The 21538-nt window shown below is 35.9% G+C and overlaps 1 protein-coding gene across 1 annotated transcript in view; it reads right to left on the reverse strand.

Annotated features, from left to right (window-relative positions):
* Nucleotides 1–2806: 2806 nt before the first annotated feature.
* LOC108713471 (mucin-2) overlaps nucleotides 2807–21538 on the reverse strand; it is a 70629-nt gene continuing 51897 nt past the window's right edge. Inside the window, exons 26-28 of the mRNA XM_041589613.1 lie at nucleotides 17893–18088; nucleotides 5339–5653; nucleotides 2807–3021 (exon numbers count right to left, since the gene is read on the reverse strand). Coding sequence (XP_041445547.1) covers nucleotides 2807–3021; nucleotides 5339–5653; nucleotides 17893–18088 — 726 coding nt within the window. The remainder of the gene's footprint in view (nucleotides 3022–5338; nucleotides 5654–17892; nucleotides 18089–21538) is intronic.

Here is a 21538-nt window from a genome sequence, read left to right on the forward strand (position 1 = left end):
AACAAGCCTATTAGGTGTAATTCATGTTTAAATGTTATTTTCATAGACTTAGGGTATGGAGATCCAAACTACAGAAAGATCCCTTATCCAAAAAAAACCCCAGGTAACGAGCATTCTGGATAACAGGTCTTATAACTGTTACGTATCCCTGCAAATCTTTTTAATTTCTATTTACTCCCTCAACATCTCCTGTTCCCCTTCCTATAGTTTATTCTTTTCATTGCTCTTTTCAATCTCTAATTCACTTTGTCATCAGGGCATTCAGATGAACTTTGTTAATAGGTCATTTCTTCCATGCATTCACTAGTTACCATATGGGGGTTATTTACAAAAATCTGAATTTATCTCATATTTTATTTTAAAAAAACATGTCCAAACTCCCATGCCTGATTTGACCTTATTTATTAATTAAAAAACTTGAATTAATCAGATAGGAAAAAAAAACAATGAAATCCAATGAAAACCCAAATTTTTTCACAGAATCGCCAGATTTTTTCATGTTTTTGCCCAAAAACCCCAGATTTTTCATATTTTTGGCTAAACCCAGTACAAACCACAATATCTTCAAAATTGAGATAGGTGCCTCTCCCATTGACTTATACAGGACCTCGACAGGTCTGAGATGGCAGATTTTCGAATTCAGACTTTGTGCAGCATCCGGGTATAATAAATCTCGAAAAAAAAATTCCCATAAAAAATCTTAGTTTTTGCCACAAAAAGCCAGACCAGATAAATTAGAGGTTTACTAAATAATCCCCAATACTGTATGTTCCAAATACACACTGCTGAGTGATTTAAAGATATTTAGAGGAGGAACCAAGTGGCTGGGACAGAAGGATTCATTATCCAGAAACTCATTACCCAGGAAGTTTTAAATTCTGGGCATCTCTCAGACTCCATTTTAATCAAATAATTCAACATTTTTAAAATGATTTCCTTTATCTCTGTAAAAATAAAATAGTATTGTACTTAATGCTAAAATATAAGCAATCCTTATCGGAAGCAAGCAATCCTATTGGGTTTATTTAATATTTAAACTATGTTTTAGTCAAATGTATGGAAAGACCCCTTATCTAGAAGTCCCAAGCATTCTGGGATAATAATAACCCAGCCCTACACCCCTGAAAAATATCCGATGGCGATGTGTGCGCATGCGAGCAGAGGATGGCGCCGGGGGCGCCGCATGGCATGTCATAATAGGGGGATGGGGGGCCTGAAGGGGGGCCCTGGACTGCAGTCCCAATGGCCCCCGGGCCCCCCAGTCCAACCCTGCATTTAGTACACATATAGACTCTGCACAGAGAGAGAAGCTGCAGATTAGTAGCTGCTACATTTTTGAAGTGGGGCAAGCAATTCCAAAGAGTTTAAACAAAAGCAAGGTCAGGTCAGTTTCGGAAATCATTCACAATCAATAAGCAAAGTTAGGGAAATGCATTTCCTACAAGGAAAATCAGCAAGGTGAAGTTTGCAGGGATACCCAAATACATTTGGTCTTGGAAAGCAAGTCATACACAGAAAATATAGAGATTCAATTCACAGACTCTAGCTAAAAAATCACTAACTCACATTAGAAAGCTACAGAACCTGTTTGCTCAGGTAACCAGATTAAAGGGGGCAGGGCCTTTAAAAGGCCTCCCACTCTCAGTGATTGGATAGAGTGAAAACAGGAATTAACCTCTACCAGTGCTGGAAGGAATCCTAACAATGACAAGTTGGAAACTTGTATACATAGTGCTATCCCACAAAGGAGCTGCACTTTGTGGCCAGCATAGATATTTTATAAACATGCCACATTCGTTATACAGAAACCCATTATCCAGAAAGCTACAAATTATGGGAAGGCCATCTCCTATAGACTCGATTTTAATAAAATCATTTCGATTTTTAAAAATGATTTCCTTTTTCTCTGTAATATTAAAACAGTAGCTTGTACTTGATCCCAACTAAGATATAATTAATCCTTATTGGAAGCAAAACCTGCCTTTTGGGTTGAATGAATTATTACAGATCCCTTATCTGGAAAACCCCAGGACCCGAGCATTCTGAATAACAGGTCCCATACCTGTAGTGATTATTACATGACATAAGCATTGTATATGCATTTCCCTCTTTTAAACACTGTAAAATATAGTCAAGCAATACCAGGGACCTATTTTTTAAGATGTGTTATATTTGTATATAAATATTAAGTTTGCCATTGCCAATCACTAAGCTTCATTTATAAATATATAATTCATATTATATTTATGAACTCCTGGGGATCACATAACTGGATTATAGTCCAGAAAAGAACAGCATGTTGAAATTTCTTGACAACTCTCAAAGTAAAGTGGCTACAAAGTTGGCATGTTTGGGCCAATGTATCAATTCTCTTTTGTTTTGTTTTTTTATAAAGTATTAAAAATAGGTACCCTTTGGTAAAAAATAAAAATAATCATTTCATATTGAACATTTCTTTCAAACAAGTTTGCTGTTGCCAGTGGAGAGGAGTGGGTTTGAGCGAGCTGCTGGGTGCAGCAGGGAGGGTGCTATGCCAATTTGCCTTAGGTGCTGATACTGCTTGGCCTGGCTCTGGGAAACACAGTCAGTTTGGTATAATTGAATTTCAGTGACAGCAATATTGATATCAAAAATATATCTCATTGATGTAAAAGGCTGAACAGGAAACATTTCTCACAACTTATTGGAGCCCTAGAAGGTTTCATATAAATTTGCCAATATTGTTTTCAAAATGTAGTGGGACCCAGTAAGTTCTAGATATGTTAATGCTGCATGCACATGCAAATGCTATTAGCAGAAAATGCACTCATTGCATTTTTTTGATACCTGGTTTATAGGGCTCCCCATCAATCATGCAGTAGCATTCTGTTGATAAAGATACTGTAGGAGTTGTTGTTGTTAAAGGCATGGTACAAGTTACTGTTACACTTTCACGAGTAGTAGTTGGTTCTATGGTAGTTGTTGTAGTAGTTGGCAGTGTAGTAGTTGTTGTAGTAGTTGGCAGTGTAGTAGTTGTAGTTGCTGTTATAACAAAAAAAACAAGCATTACTGGTACAATACACAATGTATTACAGTTATAAAAACAAAAAAAATATATAAATAATAGCATACTGAAATTTCCATTCCCTTTAAGTAGCCTATTATCTGGTATGACATCTCAGCTTCAATTACATATTTAGGAAATACAACAGAACAACATACAAACAAATTCAATTATAATGCATAAAGATAACAATTTACATACATTTTCCTGTGCTTGATTCTATTTCAGATCTATTTCTGTTGATTCAGAAGATTGTCAGATACCCCCTACTACTCATGACTGATATTGTTACTGAGGAATATTTATCAAGGAGCAAAACCAGAGCTCGTCAGATTTCACCAGAGAAGAATTTCACAGTGTTTTATTGAATTTTTATTGGCATATTCAACAGAGGGGCAAATCATTTATTTATAGGATTTGTGCATCAAGTAAAGCAGTTGTAATTTACCTCTTACAACCCATATAATGATATGGGTTGATATTTTGCATCCCCTGAACTTAGTTAGACTTTAAGTTAGACACCAGGGTTCCAGTGGGTCTCAACACTAGGCATGACCTTACATACTTATATTAATATTGTTTTTGATCTCTTGTATGTCGATGTGCATTCTTGGTTTATGAGTAAAGCTTTGACCCTCTTGTGATGTCATATACGGGCTTATGTATTTTTGTTATATACAGTTTTTCCTGCTCATAGCCTGTTAGGGTATTTTATGACTCTTTATATACTCTAGAGGGGTCCACATATTTTTGTTTGATCCTTTCTATCTATAGCTTGTTAGGATGATTTATACACTACTATATGGACCCACACGTTTTTTACACATCTACACATTTCCTACTCTCTTTTCAGCATAATTGATCATTTCTAGTGATGGGCGAATTTGGGGCATTTTTAGCGAATTTCCTGCAAAATTTGTGAAACGGCGAAAAATTTGCAAAACGGCACCGGCGTCTCATTTTTGACGCTGGCATCCATTTTTGATGCCGGTGTGTGTTTTTTTGGACACCGGCGCACATTTGCTGGTGAAAATGCGCTGGCGTAAAAAGAAAACGCGGGATCGCGGGAATTCGCGGCTGGCGAATAAATTCGACCATCACTAATAATTGTTTCCTTGTTTCTTTTAAAACTTTAATAAAAGATGGTTTTAAATTTGGATACATAATATCAATGTGATTGGCAATTGTAACATTATGGCTGTTGATCTATGTAGAGCCCAGCAGAGATCACTGTGAGGTTAACTATTTAAGGAAGTGATATCTCTTTGTATGCCTATGATTAAGGAAGTGTTTCCTGAAACGCGTAAGGCGATACTGTTAACCCTATTGTTGCAATAAACTTCTCCTAATTTTATCCGGAATGCCGCCTGATCTAATTGCTCATTGAACAACAAATTGGATTTTTGAAAAGCGCACACCCAATCTTAATTCAATAGTGAGGTGCTAGTCCCATGAAGACCGCCCAAATAAAGTCTCCCAAAAATTCAGTACAAAAATAAATATAGTTTGAGTGTGCAGTCCCTATATTTATTTTTGTACTAATTGCTCATTGGACTTATATCACAGTTGGGACGCTGGTGGCTGAGCACACTGAGTTTCGTGGAGATGACTGGAGGGACACAGCGTGGTGGGGTGAGTCTAGAGTGATCATTCTTTATTTGACTTTCATCAAGTATAGCAGTTGTAATTTACCTCCTACAACCTATATAATGACATCACTATAAGATGGAAGCTCCACTTAAATATGGGCCTTGTTATCAGAGATTAACACAAAGTAGGTGGAAAAGAAGAAGAAGAAGAAGAAGAAGAAGAAGAAGAAGAAGAAGAAGAAGAAGAAGAAGAAGAAGAAGAAGAAGAAGAAGAAGAAGAAGAAGAAGAAGAAGAAGAAGAAGAAGAAGAAGAAGAAGAAGAAGAAGAAGAATTTTACAGCCCAGTGTTGGCATCAGAAGAGGCCCCTTAGCCATTGGCATAGAGAAAGTTAAAGAACTAACATCACAATGTATAGATAGGTTTAAATAAAAACATAATTTAAAGAAATGGGTGATGGATCCCTCTTAAGTATTTATTTCATATTACCCCTTTTTAGTGGAACTATAAATACATTGTGGTTATTTATCTTTTTAAACCAATAGTTACATATGTGGCACAAATTGGTTATATAGTAGAAAAACAATATAATGCTACACATAACATGATGAGGCAGTAACCTATAGCAAACAGCTAGATTAATATAAGCAAATGTAGTTTTGACCTCAAATGCCCCAAGGTACCACCAATAAAGAAAAAAATCCTTACTTGCAGTTGTTGGGCATATTAGACTACAGCACTTGACATTGATTTCATAGTCAAGACACTGTTGTATGGGGTTCTGTTCATTATTTCTGCAGATAAGTCCAGTGTTGACATCACATGTGACGTTCTGTCCCAGAACTTTCAGTGGGGTAGAAGGAAAAAGCTTTGCTCTGCATGATATGTCCACAGCATCCTCTTCTCCCGTGCAGTAACTGTTACCATCAATTCCTTTAGTAAATTCCTCATAATCTCCCCCGTCCAAACCACTAGTCACATTATATAAACTGGTCCAGTCCGTCCACCGACATATGCAATAATCTGTTGGTAAATTAGAGCAAAAGTCAATTGCATTACTTTAATTAATTACATAATTAATTACATGATCCTCGGCAGACATGTGTACTTTATATACCTGTGTATGTGCATGAACAAGAATACAGGAGTTGGGGGAAAGAAAAACTAGAGGCGGACTCTCAGATAAGAATATTTTTGGGACATAATTGACAGAAAATTGCTGTAGCATTATTTAATAACTACATGTTATTATTAGCACGTATTGTTTTGTCAATATCTGCCACTAACTTGCACCAAGTTGTACACTAACACCATATTACACATTGGTAACCTGAAAGTGACACCATCCCCATGCTGAAAATGTCTCATACAAGATGCTTTTATGTTGTAATTTTGGTGGATAAAACTCTCCAAAACTTGGCTATTGAATCTGAAAAAACTTGGCTATTGCATCTGAAAAAAAGCTTGAGACTTTATAAACATACTCCCAAATGTATTCAGTATAGGAATAATTGAATACATATAGGGTGAGCTGTGGTCTGGAGTCTGACTTGGTTGACAGTTAGAAAGATATTGAGCCTCACCCTTTCCAGCTTTCCACATGCTCTTATACAACATAGCGTAGGTTATCAAATTAGTCAAACTGGGCATCATACAATTCATAATATAAATACCTATATGTCACTGTATAAAACACTACTGTGCATCTACTTTAGCACCAATATTTTAGAGATAAAAGTTAACCTTCCTTACTATGTAAAAGGCAACCTATGCCCTGTGGTAATGGTTTTCCTACTGCTCCAGCGGTGTTATGGGAAATTCTTACTATAAAAAGGTAGGAGGCTCCATGTTCTTCCTCTTTAGACACCACCCTATTTTGAGAGTGGAAGCTGCTGAAGAGCCTTAGAGGCGGGGGCCCCTCAGTTGAAGCCTTAGGCAGGAGGCCTTAGTAAAGGTGAAACCAGGCTGGGCATAGTAGTCAATTTGTGGAAAGGGCTTCCATGAATGAGGACTTCTAATTTGTGGCAGGTTAGCTCCCACTATAGCACACTCTAGGAATGTGAGACAGACGATGTGAGCTAGCAAAGTAAGCTCCGCTCTCCACAAAGTTTACTGTGGAGTATTGTAGTTCCCATAGCAAAACCTGGCACTGGCAGACTACAGGAACTCTAGAGCTTAAGACCCTGGTGTGTTAAATGCCTTTGGGGCAACACTGAGAAATCCTGGTATACAAGAAGCAGACATCTGTGGTGTAATACCCATGTAGAACTTGATGATCTAATGTAATATGATGATCTGCTATGAATATTCAGTGTACCAAATTAAGCACCCTCCTTATTTATTGTTTTATTCTGTAAGAATTTTTAGTAATGTGAGTCTTGTGAGAGAAAGAGTTCTGCTTACGAACACATTATGTCCACAGTGCTGTGATGGGCCCAACTGACAGTTGGAGAGTGACATGTAGCAGTGTTCTGTCTGAAGAGGAATAGGAGTATTGTTCCACAATGTCTATACATTGTGGAACAAAAAGCAAGTATATTTGTTGTACATTATCTGTTCTTCATAAAACCACATTGAACTACTTTCAATGTCATTCACCTGGATATGGTTTTAAATGTCTCTAAACACATTTTTATTTAACTTCTTCACTAATGATATCAAGCTTACAGGTCGATACTTGCCAAGCTGAGACACCAATCCTTTTTGAATATTGCAACTATAACAGCTTTTCCATTGTTGTTTTTGGTACCATATTCAATTATTGTGGGAATTTAGAAATAAAATTGAACAATATAGGAAAGGAAAACGCATGGGCAATACAACCATTTAAATATGTGCTGCACAAACTTTATAAATGACCCCAATGTGTATCATGCGGGGACTTCTTATATCAGTGGTCCCCAACCAGTGGCTCATTAGCACTCTCCAACCCCTTGGATGTTCTTCTAAGTGGCCTCAAAGCAGGTGTTTCTTTTGGAATTTCAGGCTTGAAGGCAATTTTTGTTTGCAAAAAACCCAGGTGTACTGTCAAACAGAGCCCCCTGTACACTGCCAGTCCACATAAATATCCATCACAGCCCTTTTTTGGCATCAGGGAATTTTAAATGCTTGTGTTGCTCCCCAACTCTATTTACATTTGAATGTAGTTCATGGTTAAAAAAAGGTTGGGGACCACTGCATTTGCAAATGGAATAATATAATATCAAAAAAGTGGACAAAATATTTGGAAATATTTTCAAAATTTACACTTTATTATTTACACTTACATGTGGTTGTTGGACTCGGTTCCGGTGTGGTCCCTTTAAGAACAATTTTGGAAAATTAGATTTGGACGAACCATAGTAGGGCTTTTGTTATACTTGTGCAAAAGTAGGTGAATAACATACATTTTAAACTAAGTAGCAAAAAAGCTGTGAGCCATTTATGTTGTACCCATGAAAATTAAATAGGGTGGGCATCTAAAATTATACTCTTATAGTATGTACTGTAAAAAGAGGCAGGTAGTTCTATGTATTCAAATATATATTGAGATTCTTTTTTACACCATACAAAACCACATTTCTGTGACCTAATTAATATACACCAAGTTAAAAGATCCTTAACTGCTGTATATGTTAAGTGTGAAGTTTTTGATTATACATTGAGACAGACAAGTCATTTTAGCATTTTTCTCATTGACCTCCTCTTTCTTAACCTTGTGATATTAATAAAAATCCAGACCCATTAATCAGAATGTTGCCTATTTGGTAAGACTTCAAGGAAAATTAAAGAGGTTCCTTTAACAGGCATGATTCTTGAAACAGTGTCCTGTGTACAGGATCTTGTAAGCAAATAATATTATATGTACTTTAGCTTTTTAATATTTTATTGCACATACATAAATCACTGTATCATAAGTTAATAAAGAATCTTGTCATCTTGAAAACATAACAATGCATTTACCTTCAAGCCCTCTCACTGTAGTCATTACTATATAAAAGAAAATGAACAAGTATTTAATTAATTGAATGAATTAATTACCATACGGTATCTAAATTATAAGAAAATTAGTTCACACATATACAGTAATACAAAACCAGTTATCCAGAAAGCTCTGAATTATGGGAAAGCTGTCTCCCATAGAGCCCATTTTAATCAAATAATTCTTATATTTAAACAGGATTTCCTTTTTCTCTGCAATTATAAAACAGTACCTTGTACTTGATCCTAACTAAGCTGTTTAAATCCATATTGCTGGCCAAACAATCCTATTGGGTTTATTTAATGTTTTAAAGATTTTTAGTAGACTTAAGGTATGGTATGGTGACCCAAATTATCGAAAAATACCCCAGGTCCCAAGCATTCCTGATAATAGATCCTATACCTGTATAAGAATTGCATTGTTTTTATACAGTATAACATAGTGTAACATTGAGTAGTTTTGTTTTATTATATATATATATATATATATATATATATATATATATATATATATATATATATATATATATATATATATATATATATATATATATATATATATATATGTATAAATGGTAATATTTAAGTAAACTGTATAGCTGCTTTTTTTAACATATTCCTAAAACACTTACTTCGAGTTGTAGGTGCTGCAAAGAATGAGAAGTATTAATATTTGATTGACTGTTTTTAACTATAGTTGTCAGATGCATTAGGATTGTGAAGCACACAAATTAAAGGGCCAGTAAAACACCTTTACTAATTAACAAAAGAAATAGTGCCTGTGTTAAAATTACATTTCTGCTTATAATTTAAAAAATTGTCCTATTTTTTGCTATTATAAAGAAATAATATGAAAGTTAGGCTATGTTCACTGAACTTAACCCCCCCCCTTTATAAAAAATGGTAATTTCTTCAGAGCTGCCTATCTATCTTTAAACAAACACTTCTCTTCTCTAAGCAGCAGCCTTTAAGCAGCTCATTGTCAGGGACTTTTCTGTGGGCTGGAAATAAGTTTTATCAGCTCCTCTGAAGTTCTGTGGAACAGGAAGTGACAGGAAGTACTAGAGTAAAACTGCTTCATATTCTTATACTCTTGTTTAGTGTCAGAAATAATAGAAACCATAGATATTTCTTATTAAAATTGAAATAATAGGCAAAAATATGTCAGCACAATACCTAGCCATTAAGCTTATGTTTAAAAGTGGTGTATACTACAGTATTAATAGAAGTACTAATGGGCAGCAGTGAAACAGGTACACAAAAAATCTAGTGTGAAGAAAAGGCTGGCATCATGCCTTTATAGTCAATTACTTGAACATAACAATGGCAATTAGGGACATTTAAAAAATAAAAATAAACCCCTTATCCAGAAAGGTCTAAAATTTGACATTGTAGTTTATCACACAATCTTTTTTTTAAAAAAAAGCAATGCATCATTTTTTATGGATTCTGTCTGCCTTCTTCTAGGTGCTGGCAGCCCCCAGAAAGAAGTGTTTTATTGAATAATCACTAAGGGGCTTGCATCTCAACCCCTTAGTGCTCTCTTACTTGTTTCTGGGGTCATTAAAGACTTCAGTTGTCTCTGTATCCCTTTAAATCATTTTGCATAATACAACATCTCTGTGCACTAATGTCAAATAGAAAAAAGGGGTAGGAATATCTATTGAAGCCTGAGATCATGTGATAAATGACTGTATTCTATTATTTGCACATTTTGTAGGATGCTCTCTAAAACACAATGCAACATGTTATGGCAGTAGTTGCAAAATCAGAAATTTAGACTGCTACAAATGCATTTATATTTATATTTATCCTGTAAATAGAAAGTTGGGAGTAGTAGGGACTAACGCACTACTGCTCTGACCAACACTTGTTTTACTTGAGGTTCTTTGAGTCTTTTGAAAATAATTCATAAACCACACTGAGTACACTGAGCTTGCTTTATTACCAATGAGATTAGTAAAACTATTACGACAAGTAAGAAAAGAAAAGACAAAGCCAAAATAAAACAGGAGTGCATGAATCGCCAATATAACAACCAATCAGCAATTAATCAGGGAACAATCAAGAATGCCTCAATTCAGCAATATAACAGCAAAAGCATGAAATGCAATCTAATCAAGTATGCATCAATAAGCAATATAACAGCAATTGCATTAATCAGCAATACATTACTATTTGTGTCACCATAGACATCTGCACTAAGTGACTTGTAGATCCCGGTCAGCAGAGAGGTTTCAAGCGGCAGTCAAGGGCCCTAGGCAGTATCCACACTACTTCACAGGAGAGATCTCAACTACCAAAATGGAGACCCCCAGTTTTATATGCTCAAAAACAATGAGCTCATACATGAAACCACTTGGTCAACAACAGATCTTGCTTCCCATGCACTGATCAGGAGCTGGCCATGCTTCCAACAACCACATCCAAAGCAGAGATCTTATCATTTATTAGTATTTGAATACAAATTCTGCCCAGTGTCTATAATGAAGGAAGCTTCTATGAGTTCTTTCAGAACTCAGAAATATATTAGGATGTAAGAGAAGTCATAAACATATTAGGTCATTGACTAATTGAGTTCAATAGTTGCTCTTGCATAAAGCTTCCTTGTACAAGCTTCCTTATACGTTATAAAGCTGTCTTGTATACCATATTGGGTTCAGCAGTTGAACAGTTCTTTGTCTTATGTTTTTATCAAAGTATTACTATGAGTAACCATTCATAACAGTTCTTTGTCTTATATTTCTAAAAATTTCAATGTCTTAATTTGTATCAAAGTATTATCATGAGCCATCATTAATAAAACACCTCTCATTACAACACTTTACACCTCTGGCTAGTGATGAGCCAAAAACTTTGGCATGTACAGATTTACCAGAAACTTCCATGTTATGCCTGCAGTGAAAATGTTTGTGAATCTGCGTCAAAAATTGGTCTCATGGCTCGTTTCACTTATCTACTAAAAAAGATGTGGAACAAAAAGAGGTGCATGCAAACAAACACATACATCATTTTATCCTTCCCCTCTCCTTCCACATCAGCCAAAAAGATCTCAGCCGTCCTACTGTCTATATAAGGACATACACATAAATATTTGGTTTATTCATTTAAATGTGGGATACAAAGAACCCAATATTATCTGTTTGTGGTCAGATTTATTTTTAGTTTTGTTTGTAAACTAGTAGTAATATAAAAATTATAGACTATACTTTTTGCTTAAACATTGTGCAACAAAATACAACATAGTGTAGTAGTAGATACCATTATCAGTCAACCAGAAGTAATACAAAAAAACAGACATGTTTTTAAGAAATTGTTGGAAGGTGAACAACCCCTTTAAACCTTATAATTCCATAATAAATGTTGTACAACAAAGGTAGGCCTAAACGCAAAGTCTGAAGACCACTGATATACAATAGCAAGCCCTGCATAAAGGCTAACACAGGCTATGTTTATCAAAAAGTGAAGTAAGATATTGCCACAGAAAATTAACTGACACCTAAACTGTTAAACTACATCATAAACCATTAAGCACTGGTGTATTAGGTGATATCATGTAGTGCTATATTACATGCAATGTATATTTATCCAATAATGGTACTTTAACATATAGAGCAAATGCATTATTTTTATGGTAGGGACATGATTCCTTAATGCTACATAGCACTCACTTGTTGTTGTAGTTTTGATTGTGGTTGCTGAAATATCAAATTACAAGAATGTTTTATTTTATTCACAGCTTCACACTTCTGAATATTTTAGGAGAATATAAAAGAGCGTTTGTTATACCTAAAGGTCAATTTAACCAAATAAAATTAGTTAAATCTAAAACATAAATATGTTTAAAGGTGACCAAACCTCAATTAATTTTAGGACAGGGTTTTTTTTTTTCTATAAACATCTTTATATTGATTCCAGCCATTAGTTTTGTCCAGATAATTATGAGCAAAGATCTGGTTGGTATGTGTAACTGCTACTGATGTGCAGGTCAGGAAATTCATGATCCACACCCTTGTGTCCCATTTGACCCAGACAGTCTCCATTCCTTCTGATAGCAACAGGTGAGTGAAGTAATAGTGATTATGCCACAGGAGGGGGTAGAGAATATAAAGTATCAGGTATGCAACAGTAATATTTAGTAACTAGCTTTAAGGACAGTAGTACTACAAAGGTCGGCCATCACTTCACATAACCTAATTGCATTTAGGTCCAAACCAGGCTGATACACACATCACTAGTAGCTGTACTAGTGAAATTTACCACCTCTCTTAGAAAAAAAGGCCTACTATATTTATAAGTGATTTGACATGTAATTCCTGTTAGATCAGGAATGTTAAAATATCATTATTCTTATAATGTATCTAAGCCAGCAAAGGCTGAATGTTATGAAATGGATGGCTCACCCATTAATTGTTGTGTTTTTCTTTAGTATCCATATATTTTATAATTATAATTGTATTTATATATACAAAATATATGAAAAGGAGATTGCAGCTGAAAAGGATTTCTCCAAGAAATGTATTGTTCTAAAAATCACTGGTCAAAATATTTTCATGAGATTGATGAAACACAAATCTGAACATTCATCTTATCTAAATACTTACTTGCCATTGTTGAAGTAGTGGAGGCTGTAAAAAACATTAAGAGCCATTCTCCTTGGATAGTCATTGCTTGATGCCATTTTTTTAGAATATTAAAAAATATTGAAGCAGAATGAAACAGCTTGACATTATGGAATTAAAAGTTTAAGATGGTTGTATTGATGCCACAATTATATATTTCAGCTTTATGGAACTTTATTTTATTTGTATATTTCTCTATACTAATACTAACATTTTCTTTCCAATAGCTAATACTTACTTGTAGTTGTTGGAGTGGTGGTGGCTGAGAAAATAAGAGCCATTATTTTAGATCAATGGGACTGGTTTTTCCTAAAATACTAAAATTTGTAACTCAAATTTTTTTCCATTTGGCAGTTATTATTTTGTAAGTTTTCAGTGTAATAGATATAACAAACAGGAAAGGAGTAAGGGACAAATAAAAAGAAAGGAAAGAGGAACTAAGGTTAACATTGTTAAACATCAACTGATCATGTCTACACACCTAGATTTACATCCTTTAGGTAATCAAGTTTCACCACGGCCCAGCCTAGCATATTTTGCCTTTTTGGATATATTTTTTTGAGTTGGGCATCCTCTAAGGCAGGGGTCCCCAACTTTGTTTTACCCGTGAGCTACATTCAAAACTAAAAAGAGTTGGGGAGCAACACAGGCATACAAAAATTTTCTAGGGTGCCAAATAAGGGCTGTGATTGGCTATTTGGTGGCCCTTTTATGGACTGGCAGCCTATAGGAGGCTAAATATAGCAATACACCTGGTTTTTATACAACCAAAACTTGCCTCCAAGCCAGGAATTCCAAACTAGGCATCTACTTTTAGGCCACTTGGAGCAACATCCAAGGTGTGGGAGAGCAACATGTTGCTTGCGAGCTACTGGTTGGGGATCACTCTAAGGCAGTGATCCCCAACCAGTAGCTAGTGAGCAACATGTTGCTCTCCAACCCCTTTGATGTTGCTCCCAATGGCCTCAATGCAGGTGCTTATTTTCGGGTTTCAGTCTTGGAGGGAAGATTTTGTTGCATAAAAACCAGATGTACTGCCACACAGAGCCTCGATGTAGGTTGACAATACACATAGGGGCTACTAAATGGCCAATCATAGCCCTTATTTGGCATCCAAGAACATTTTTCATGCTATTGTTGCTCCCCAACTCCTTTTACTTCTGAATGTTGCTCACTGGTTCTAAAGGTTGGGGATCCTTGCTCTAAGGTATGGACGAGAAATAAGCTACCCAAGGTGACCAGATCTGTTCTTATATGCTGACATAATTTCAAAGATTTTGTTACTGTCAACTCTAGAAATAACCTCTTCTATAGTTGGTGTTATCTGTGATTTCCTTGTCTGGTTCCATTGTTTATCAGGATCAGGAGTCCACATCACCATTTAATTTCAGATATGGTTTTGGTTGTGAGTATAATAACATACCACTTGTACAAATGGGCCTCAGAAGCCCATATATTGTAAGAGGTTTATCATATAATTCCAATATAAGTGATCAAACACTTTTTCTGCATCCAGGTTTAGGGTCACCACAGGGATTTGCAGATTTTGTATAACATCCAGAATATCCATAACTTTTTGGGTGTTATCACCTGCTTGGCATCCCATTATAAAGCCAACTTGGTTGGGGTGTACTAAGTGTGGTAATATTTGGGCAAGTCTGTTGGTGAAGACTTTTATAAAAAGGTTAAGGTTGCAGGGCTATAGGTTGGTAATTAGAACATAGTGTTGGATATTTGCCCTATTTTGGTAACACTGTTATGTAGGATGCAAGCATTCTTTCTGGTATTGTTTGTCTGTCCATTCAAACATTGAATAAGTTGACCAATAAGGGGCTAAAATAGTCCTTGTATATTTTGTAGTAGGAATTAGGGTAGTCATCAGGGCCGGGTGATTTTTGTGTAGGGAGTGAATCAATTACCACTGAGATCTCCTCCATTGTAATATCTTTATTAAGTTCCCCAAGTTCCTCCTGTGTGAGAGTTGACAATCTTGGAGGAAGTGTGTCATTAGTTAGAAAGTTACCCATTTGTTGTGGATTTTTGGATAAATTGTATAGGGAAGAGTTATATATATGAAATGACTTTGCTATTTGCCTATGGTCAAATGTGATGTCGCCCATATATGTTTGAATAGAGAGAATATGAGATTAGTTAAGAATTTTCCGCAGTTGTCTTGCTAGTATGGTATGAGCTTTATTTCCTGACTGCTAGTACCTTCTTTTTGACCAAATGTTTGTTTTTTCTGCATCTTTAAGGGCCTGTTGTTTGAGTAGATCTCGGGTCTGTTGGATTTTACCTAACACTGGTGAGGTGGGATTATTGTTATATGAATTTTCAAAATCGCGTAGCTCGGTTTCTAGTCTATGAGTTTCAGCTCATAGACTAAAAACTGAGCTACACAATTTTGAAAATTCATATAACAATAATTGGTAGTTTGTTTGGCTGCTGAGAATGTGATAAGCTGGCCTCTGATGATAGCCATATGGGCTTCCCAAAGCATTGTTTTTGATGCCACTGTTCCCTTATTAGTAATAAAATATTCTTTGATGGAGTTAAGGACTGTGGTTTGAGTTTCCATATTGTGGAGGATGGTCTCTCTGAGGGGCCAATGTGATTGCCTTGGTAGGGGTGGAGGTAGTAAGATAGATAGTGTAATATGAGGACTGATCTGACCTTGTTATGGCTCGTATGTATGTATTAATAGGGTATTTTAGACATTCACATGTGATAAAGAAATAGTCTAATCTAGTAGAGAGGTTATGTGAGGTGGAGTAATATGTGCATCTCTTTTCTTTGGGATGGTTAACACATGGCATAATCCAGGAGTGCCCATACTACTTTTAGTGATGTGTTCCTATTATGATCAACATCCATAAAAGCATTGTTAAGTAATATTACTTAAATATTTATTTATGAGAAAATGTATATTGTTATATTTAAACATCTATTTCTTATGTAACCTTAACATGAAAATCTGAGTGAAAAGAATGAAACAGGAGGATGATTTAGACAAGCTGTTTGTTGACAGAGTCTTGAGATCTTCTGATCACCAGCTAAAGATCTACTGGTAGATCCCTATCTAACTTGTGGGCAACCCTGCTGTAATCTAACAACTAGTGAGCCCTAAGCAGTATCCTAAATTGTTTAGATTGATGAATTGCTTTGGGTTCTGGAAGAACGTACCGATCATATGTTTCTGAAAATATCAGATTGAAGTCCCCACCTACAATGGTTATAGGGGAAGTGAATCCCAACATGTTGGATAATGCTCTTCTAAGCATATTGATCTGGTTAACATCAAAAGAATATACATTACATTCAATAAGATAACCGGGGTTCCAACATAAAAGCCTTGGAGCAAGAGGTAATAGCCTTTAAGATCAGCGATTTGCTTAGTGATTGAGAATGGGCAATTCTTGTGAATTAAGGTTATTACTCCATCTTTTTTTTGAGGATTACAAGTAAATTTGCATATAACTTCTAGAGAATAGATGTGAATTGTCGGAGGCCTTGAAATGTGATTCTTGAAACATGGCTATATTGGCTCTATAGGACTATAATGGTGGGCAGTTTGTAGTATTGAGTAGCTGTAGATTGGTCTGTATGCAGAGTTGCATGTAGAAGCATGTGTAAAACCATCATAACATTAAAAACAATAGAGATTTACTCTTTATGATTTATGTTCTCAATAGAGAACAGCTGTCAATCACCTTTGCATTTTTCATAAACAACCACTAGTTACAAAACACCCAGTTGTGGATGAATAATTTGAGTAAATGTTATTTTTTCCTACAGTTCATGTTCTTCAGGGAAGTGGAGCTGTAAGGACTTGCCTTGTCCCTCTACCTGCTCTGTAGAAGGAGGCTCTCACATTACAACCTATGATCAGACCCATTACAGCATCCATGGTGACTGTAACTATGTACTGACCAAGGTACTGGCCCAGTGAGAGTAGAATTTTTGCCTTGTTCTGGATATGTGAGCATGTGTTGCTGCCCATTTTGTGTGGGGATCAGTTTGAAGGGAAAGCTCAAACGGTATTTTATGTTGTGTGCTCATAGCTGTTGTGTGATAGGCTTCAGTTCCCTTCTTTTTACAAGGGTAATTGGAGACACATCATTATAAATTTGTAATATTGCCCCTTGGAATACTATTAGGGGAAGCTATCTGGTGTGTAGCAAATCCTGCTCCTTGCTTTCAAAATAGTCACAGATTATAACATCCCTGGGGTACTGTTGGTTTGGCCTTATAGAGTCTAATGCTCTGTGGGCTCTGTTGAATTGCCAGGCTTCAGCTGGTAGATCTGTGCATATTTTAGAGAATAGTGTTCTAAGATAGTGTCTGAGATCTTTCGGGCTGTATATTTTCTGGAATTCCTCAGATTCTCAGATTTTGTGTACAGTTTCTGTTCTCCAAATCTTCACAGTGCTCCTCAAATACTTAATTCCTTTCTCGGGGTCATAAGATCATCATCTTAAGTATTTTGGCGTAGTATCAGGTTATCTGTGACTGTTTCAAGATGGTCAACCCTGTGGCCAAAAGTAGAGATGTCTGCTTTAATCTCTTGCACGGCTGATTTTACAGAAGCCGTAATTGCCAAAGAGAGGAAGTAAGGTACTTCAGAGACTTGTTTGATGAGTATATGTGTAGCAACTGTCTGTTTAGAAGGAGAATCAGTACCTTCAGACTGCATTGCAGAAGAGTCAGATTGTCTCTCTGGTGTGTGTGGCACAGATGCGGAGCTTGTGAGAGAGCTGAGGTCCAGATCATGTTCGCTACCACCATCTTGGATTTGGCACTGTTTATCGGAGGCCACGGGTTTGTGCAGGTAGCATCGTGATTCCGTTTTTTCCCCATTCTCCTTCGGTTCTCTGCTCTATTAAACAATCCCCAGAGTAGTTGTAAGCTGTTTGTCGCTTAAATTGGGGTTGATTGTCGTCTCATTGTGTGGAGCTCACTGCCCAAGCATTCTCACAGTTCCATGCTGTGCATGCGCCCCCAAATCAAATCTCATTTAATGTATCAATTGCCTAAAAATTGCCAGTATTGCCATTTTACATAAATTCTATTAATCATTAAAAGGAGGAAGAAGTGGGCAAACACCTTAAAATCACAATGTGTGGCAGAGGCCTTAGTACTGCTCTTCAATAAATAAAAATGTTTTTTGCTGGTTGAATGGACATTTTCCTGTTATTAAATTATGTTCGTTTTCCTCTTAATTAATACTTACTTGTAGTTGTTGGAGTAGTGGTAGCTGAAAAAAATAAGAGCCATTATTTTAGATCCATGAGACATTTTTTGACTAAGACCAGATCCCATCAATAATGAGAAATGTTTTTGCTGGCTGTATGGAGATTTTTCTGGTTGTAAATTCACTTCAATATTCCTCCTAATTAATACTTACTTGTAGTTGTTGGAGTGGTGGTGGTTTCTGAAAAAATAAGAGCCATTATTTTAGATCCAAGGGACAGTTTTTGCCTAAAATCAGACCCCATTTTTATGTATAAACTGCCTAAAAAGTGCCAGTACTGCCATTTGACATAAATTCTACTAATCATTAAAGAAGGAGGAAGTGGGCAAACACCTAAAAATCCCAGTTTGTGCCAGAGGCCTTAGTACTGCTCTTCAATAACAAGAAATGTTTTTGCTGGTCATATGGACATTTTCCTGGCTGTAAATTCATTTCAATATTCCTCTTATCTAATACTTACTTGTAGTTGTTGGAGTGGTGGTGGTTTCTGAAAAAATAAGAGCCATTATTTTAGATCCAAGGGACAGTTTTTGCCTAAAATCAGACCCCATTTTTATGTATAAACTGCCTAAAAAGTGCCAGTACTGCCATTTGACATAAATTCTACTAATCATTAAAGAAGGAGGAAGTGGGCAAACACCTAAAAATCCCAGTTTGTGCCAGAGGCCTTAGTACTGCTCTTCAATAACAAGAAATGTTTTTGCTGGTCATATGGACATTTTCCTGGCTGTAAATTCATTTCAATATTCCTCTTATCTAATACTTACTTGTAGTTGTTGGAGTGGTGGTGGTTTCTGAAAAAATAAGAGCCATTATTTTAGATCCATGGGAAGTTTTTGCCGAAAATCAGACCCTTTTTATGTATCAACTGCCTAAAAAGTGCCAGTACTGCCATTTGACATAAATTCTACTAATCATTAAAGGAGGAGGAAGTGGGCAAACACATAAAAATCCCAGTTTGTGCCAGAGGCCTTAGTACTGCTCTTCGATAATAAGAAATGTTTTTGCTGGTCGTATGGATATTTTTCTGGTTGTAAATTCATTTCAACATTCCTCGTAATTGATACTTACTTGTAGTTGTTGGAGTGCTGGTGGTGGTGGTTGAAATAATAAGAGCCATTATTTTAGATCCATGGGACAGTTTTGACCAAAATTAGACCTAATTTTAATGTATCAACTAGCTAAAAAGTGCCAGTACTGCCATTTGATATAAATTCAATTGATCATTAAAGGAGGAGGAAGTGGGAAAACACCATAAAATCCCAGTATATGACAGAGGCTGTTACCTCAGGGAGACTTGCTTGTGTTATATCTTTATTATATGCAATATGTGTACATTGTATATATATATATATTGTGATTTGTATCTAAGAATGTTGTGTAATTACATATTAGATAGTATCAGGACATAACAAAGACAAGCTTCAAAGACACCCAATGTAGCATACAGTTGTTAAATCCCCTCCCCTTTGACCAGGGGCAGCTGGAAAAGCAAACCTTCCTGTCTACACACTGCCTTTCCCCATTCCATTGTCCTGATTCTGGAATGAACTGCCTCAGGAATCCATGCCCTACCCCCCAAGATTAATGTATTGGTCACTGACCAATCAGAACCTGACATGTACTTATGGTCAGTCTATAGGTTAATACAATAGGCTAAGTTAGCCAGAGAGTCGAGAGAGTTCCTGCAGTGAGGACATAGATGACAGACCTAATGGAAGGATGAGTATCCGAGAGGCAGTGGATTTAGATCCAGCATATACATATTTCTAATTGTCTTTGTAACTATTTGTTATACATTCTATGTAATGTAACTTGTTTTATGTGTATCATTTCTGTAGATATGTGTCAATAGTTTTGTAAATAAATATATATATTTTGATTGAACTATCTCTTTCGTTAAAGAACCCTTATAACCAGGAATACTTATGTACATGTGTATATAAGAATAAATATACATATTTACATAAATATATCCTTGGTCAACAGAGGCCTTAATAAAAAAAATGAAGAGCCGTTCTCCTTGGATATTGAATAGCTTGATATATGGAAGTACAAGTGTGAGCTGGTTGTATTGGTGGAACAATTATATATTTGTGCTTGATGGAACATTTATTTTATTTTGATATTTCTCTAAACTAATACTTACCTGAAACATTGTTTTTCTTTCCAATGGCTAATACTTACTTGTAGTTGTTGGAGTGGTGGTGGTTTCTGAAAAAATAAGAGCCATTATTTTAGATCCATGGGACAGTTTTTGCCTAAAATCAGACCCCCTTTTTAAGTATCAGCTGCCTAAAAAGTGGCAGTACTGCCATTTGACATAGATTCTACTAATCATTAAAGGTGGAGGAAGTGGACAAACACATAAAAACCACAGTGAGTGCCAGAGACTTTAGTACTGCTCTTCAATAATGAGAAATGTTTTTGCTGGCTGTATGGAGATTTTTCTGGTTGTAAATTCACTTTAATATTCCTCCTAATTAATACTTACTTGTAGTTGTTGGAGTGGTGGTGGTTTCTGAAAAAATAAGAGCCATTATTTTAGATCCATGGGACAGTTTTTTTTGCCTAAAATAAGACCCTATTTTTATGTAACAACTGCCTAAAAAGTGCCAGTACTGCCATTTGACATAAATTCTACTAATCATTAAAGGAGGAGGAAGTGGGCAAACACCTAAAAATCCCAGTTTGTGCTAGAGGCCTTAGTACTGCTCTTCGATAATAAGAAATTTTTTTACTGGTCATATGGACATTTTCCTGGCTGTAAACTCATTCAATATCCTCTTTATTAATACTTACTTGTAGTTGTTGGAGTGGTGGTGGTGGCTGAAAAATAAGAGCCATTATTTTAGATCAATGTTTTTGCCTAAAATCAGACCCCTTTTTGTGTATCAACTGCCTAAAAAGTGGCGGTACTGCCATTTGACATAAATTCTACTAATCATTAAAGGAGAAGGAAGTGGACAAACACCTAAAAATCACAGTGAGTGCCAGAGGCCTTAGTACTGCTCTTCGATAATGAGAAATGTTTTTGCTGGCTGTATAAATATTCTTCTGGTTGTAAATTCACTT

The sequence above is a fragment of the Xenopus laevis genome, chromosome 4L (assembly GCF_017654675.1).
Source record: "Xenopus laevis strain J_2021 chromosome 4L, Xenopus_laevis_v10.1, whole genome shotgun sequence".
Taxonomy (NCBI): domain Eukaryota; kingdom Metazoa; phylum Chordata; class Amphibia; order Anura; family Pipidae; genus Xenopus; species Xenopus laevis.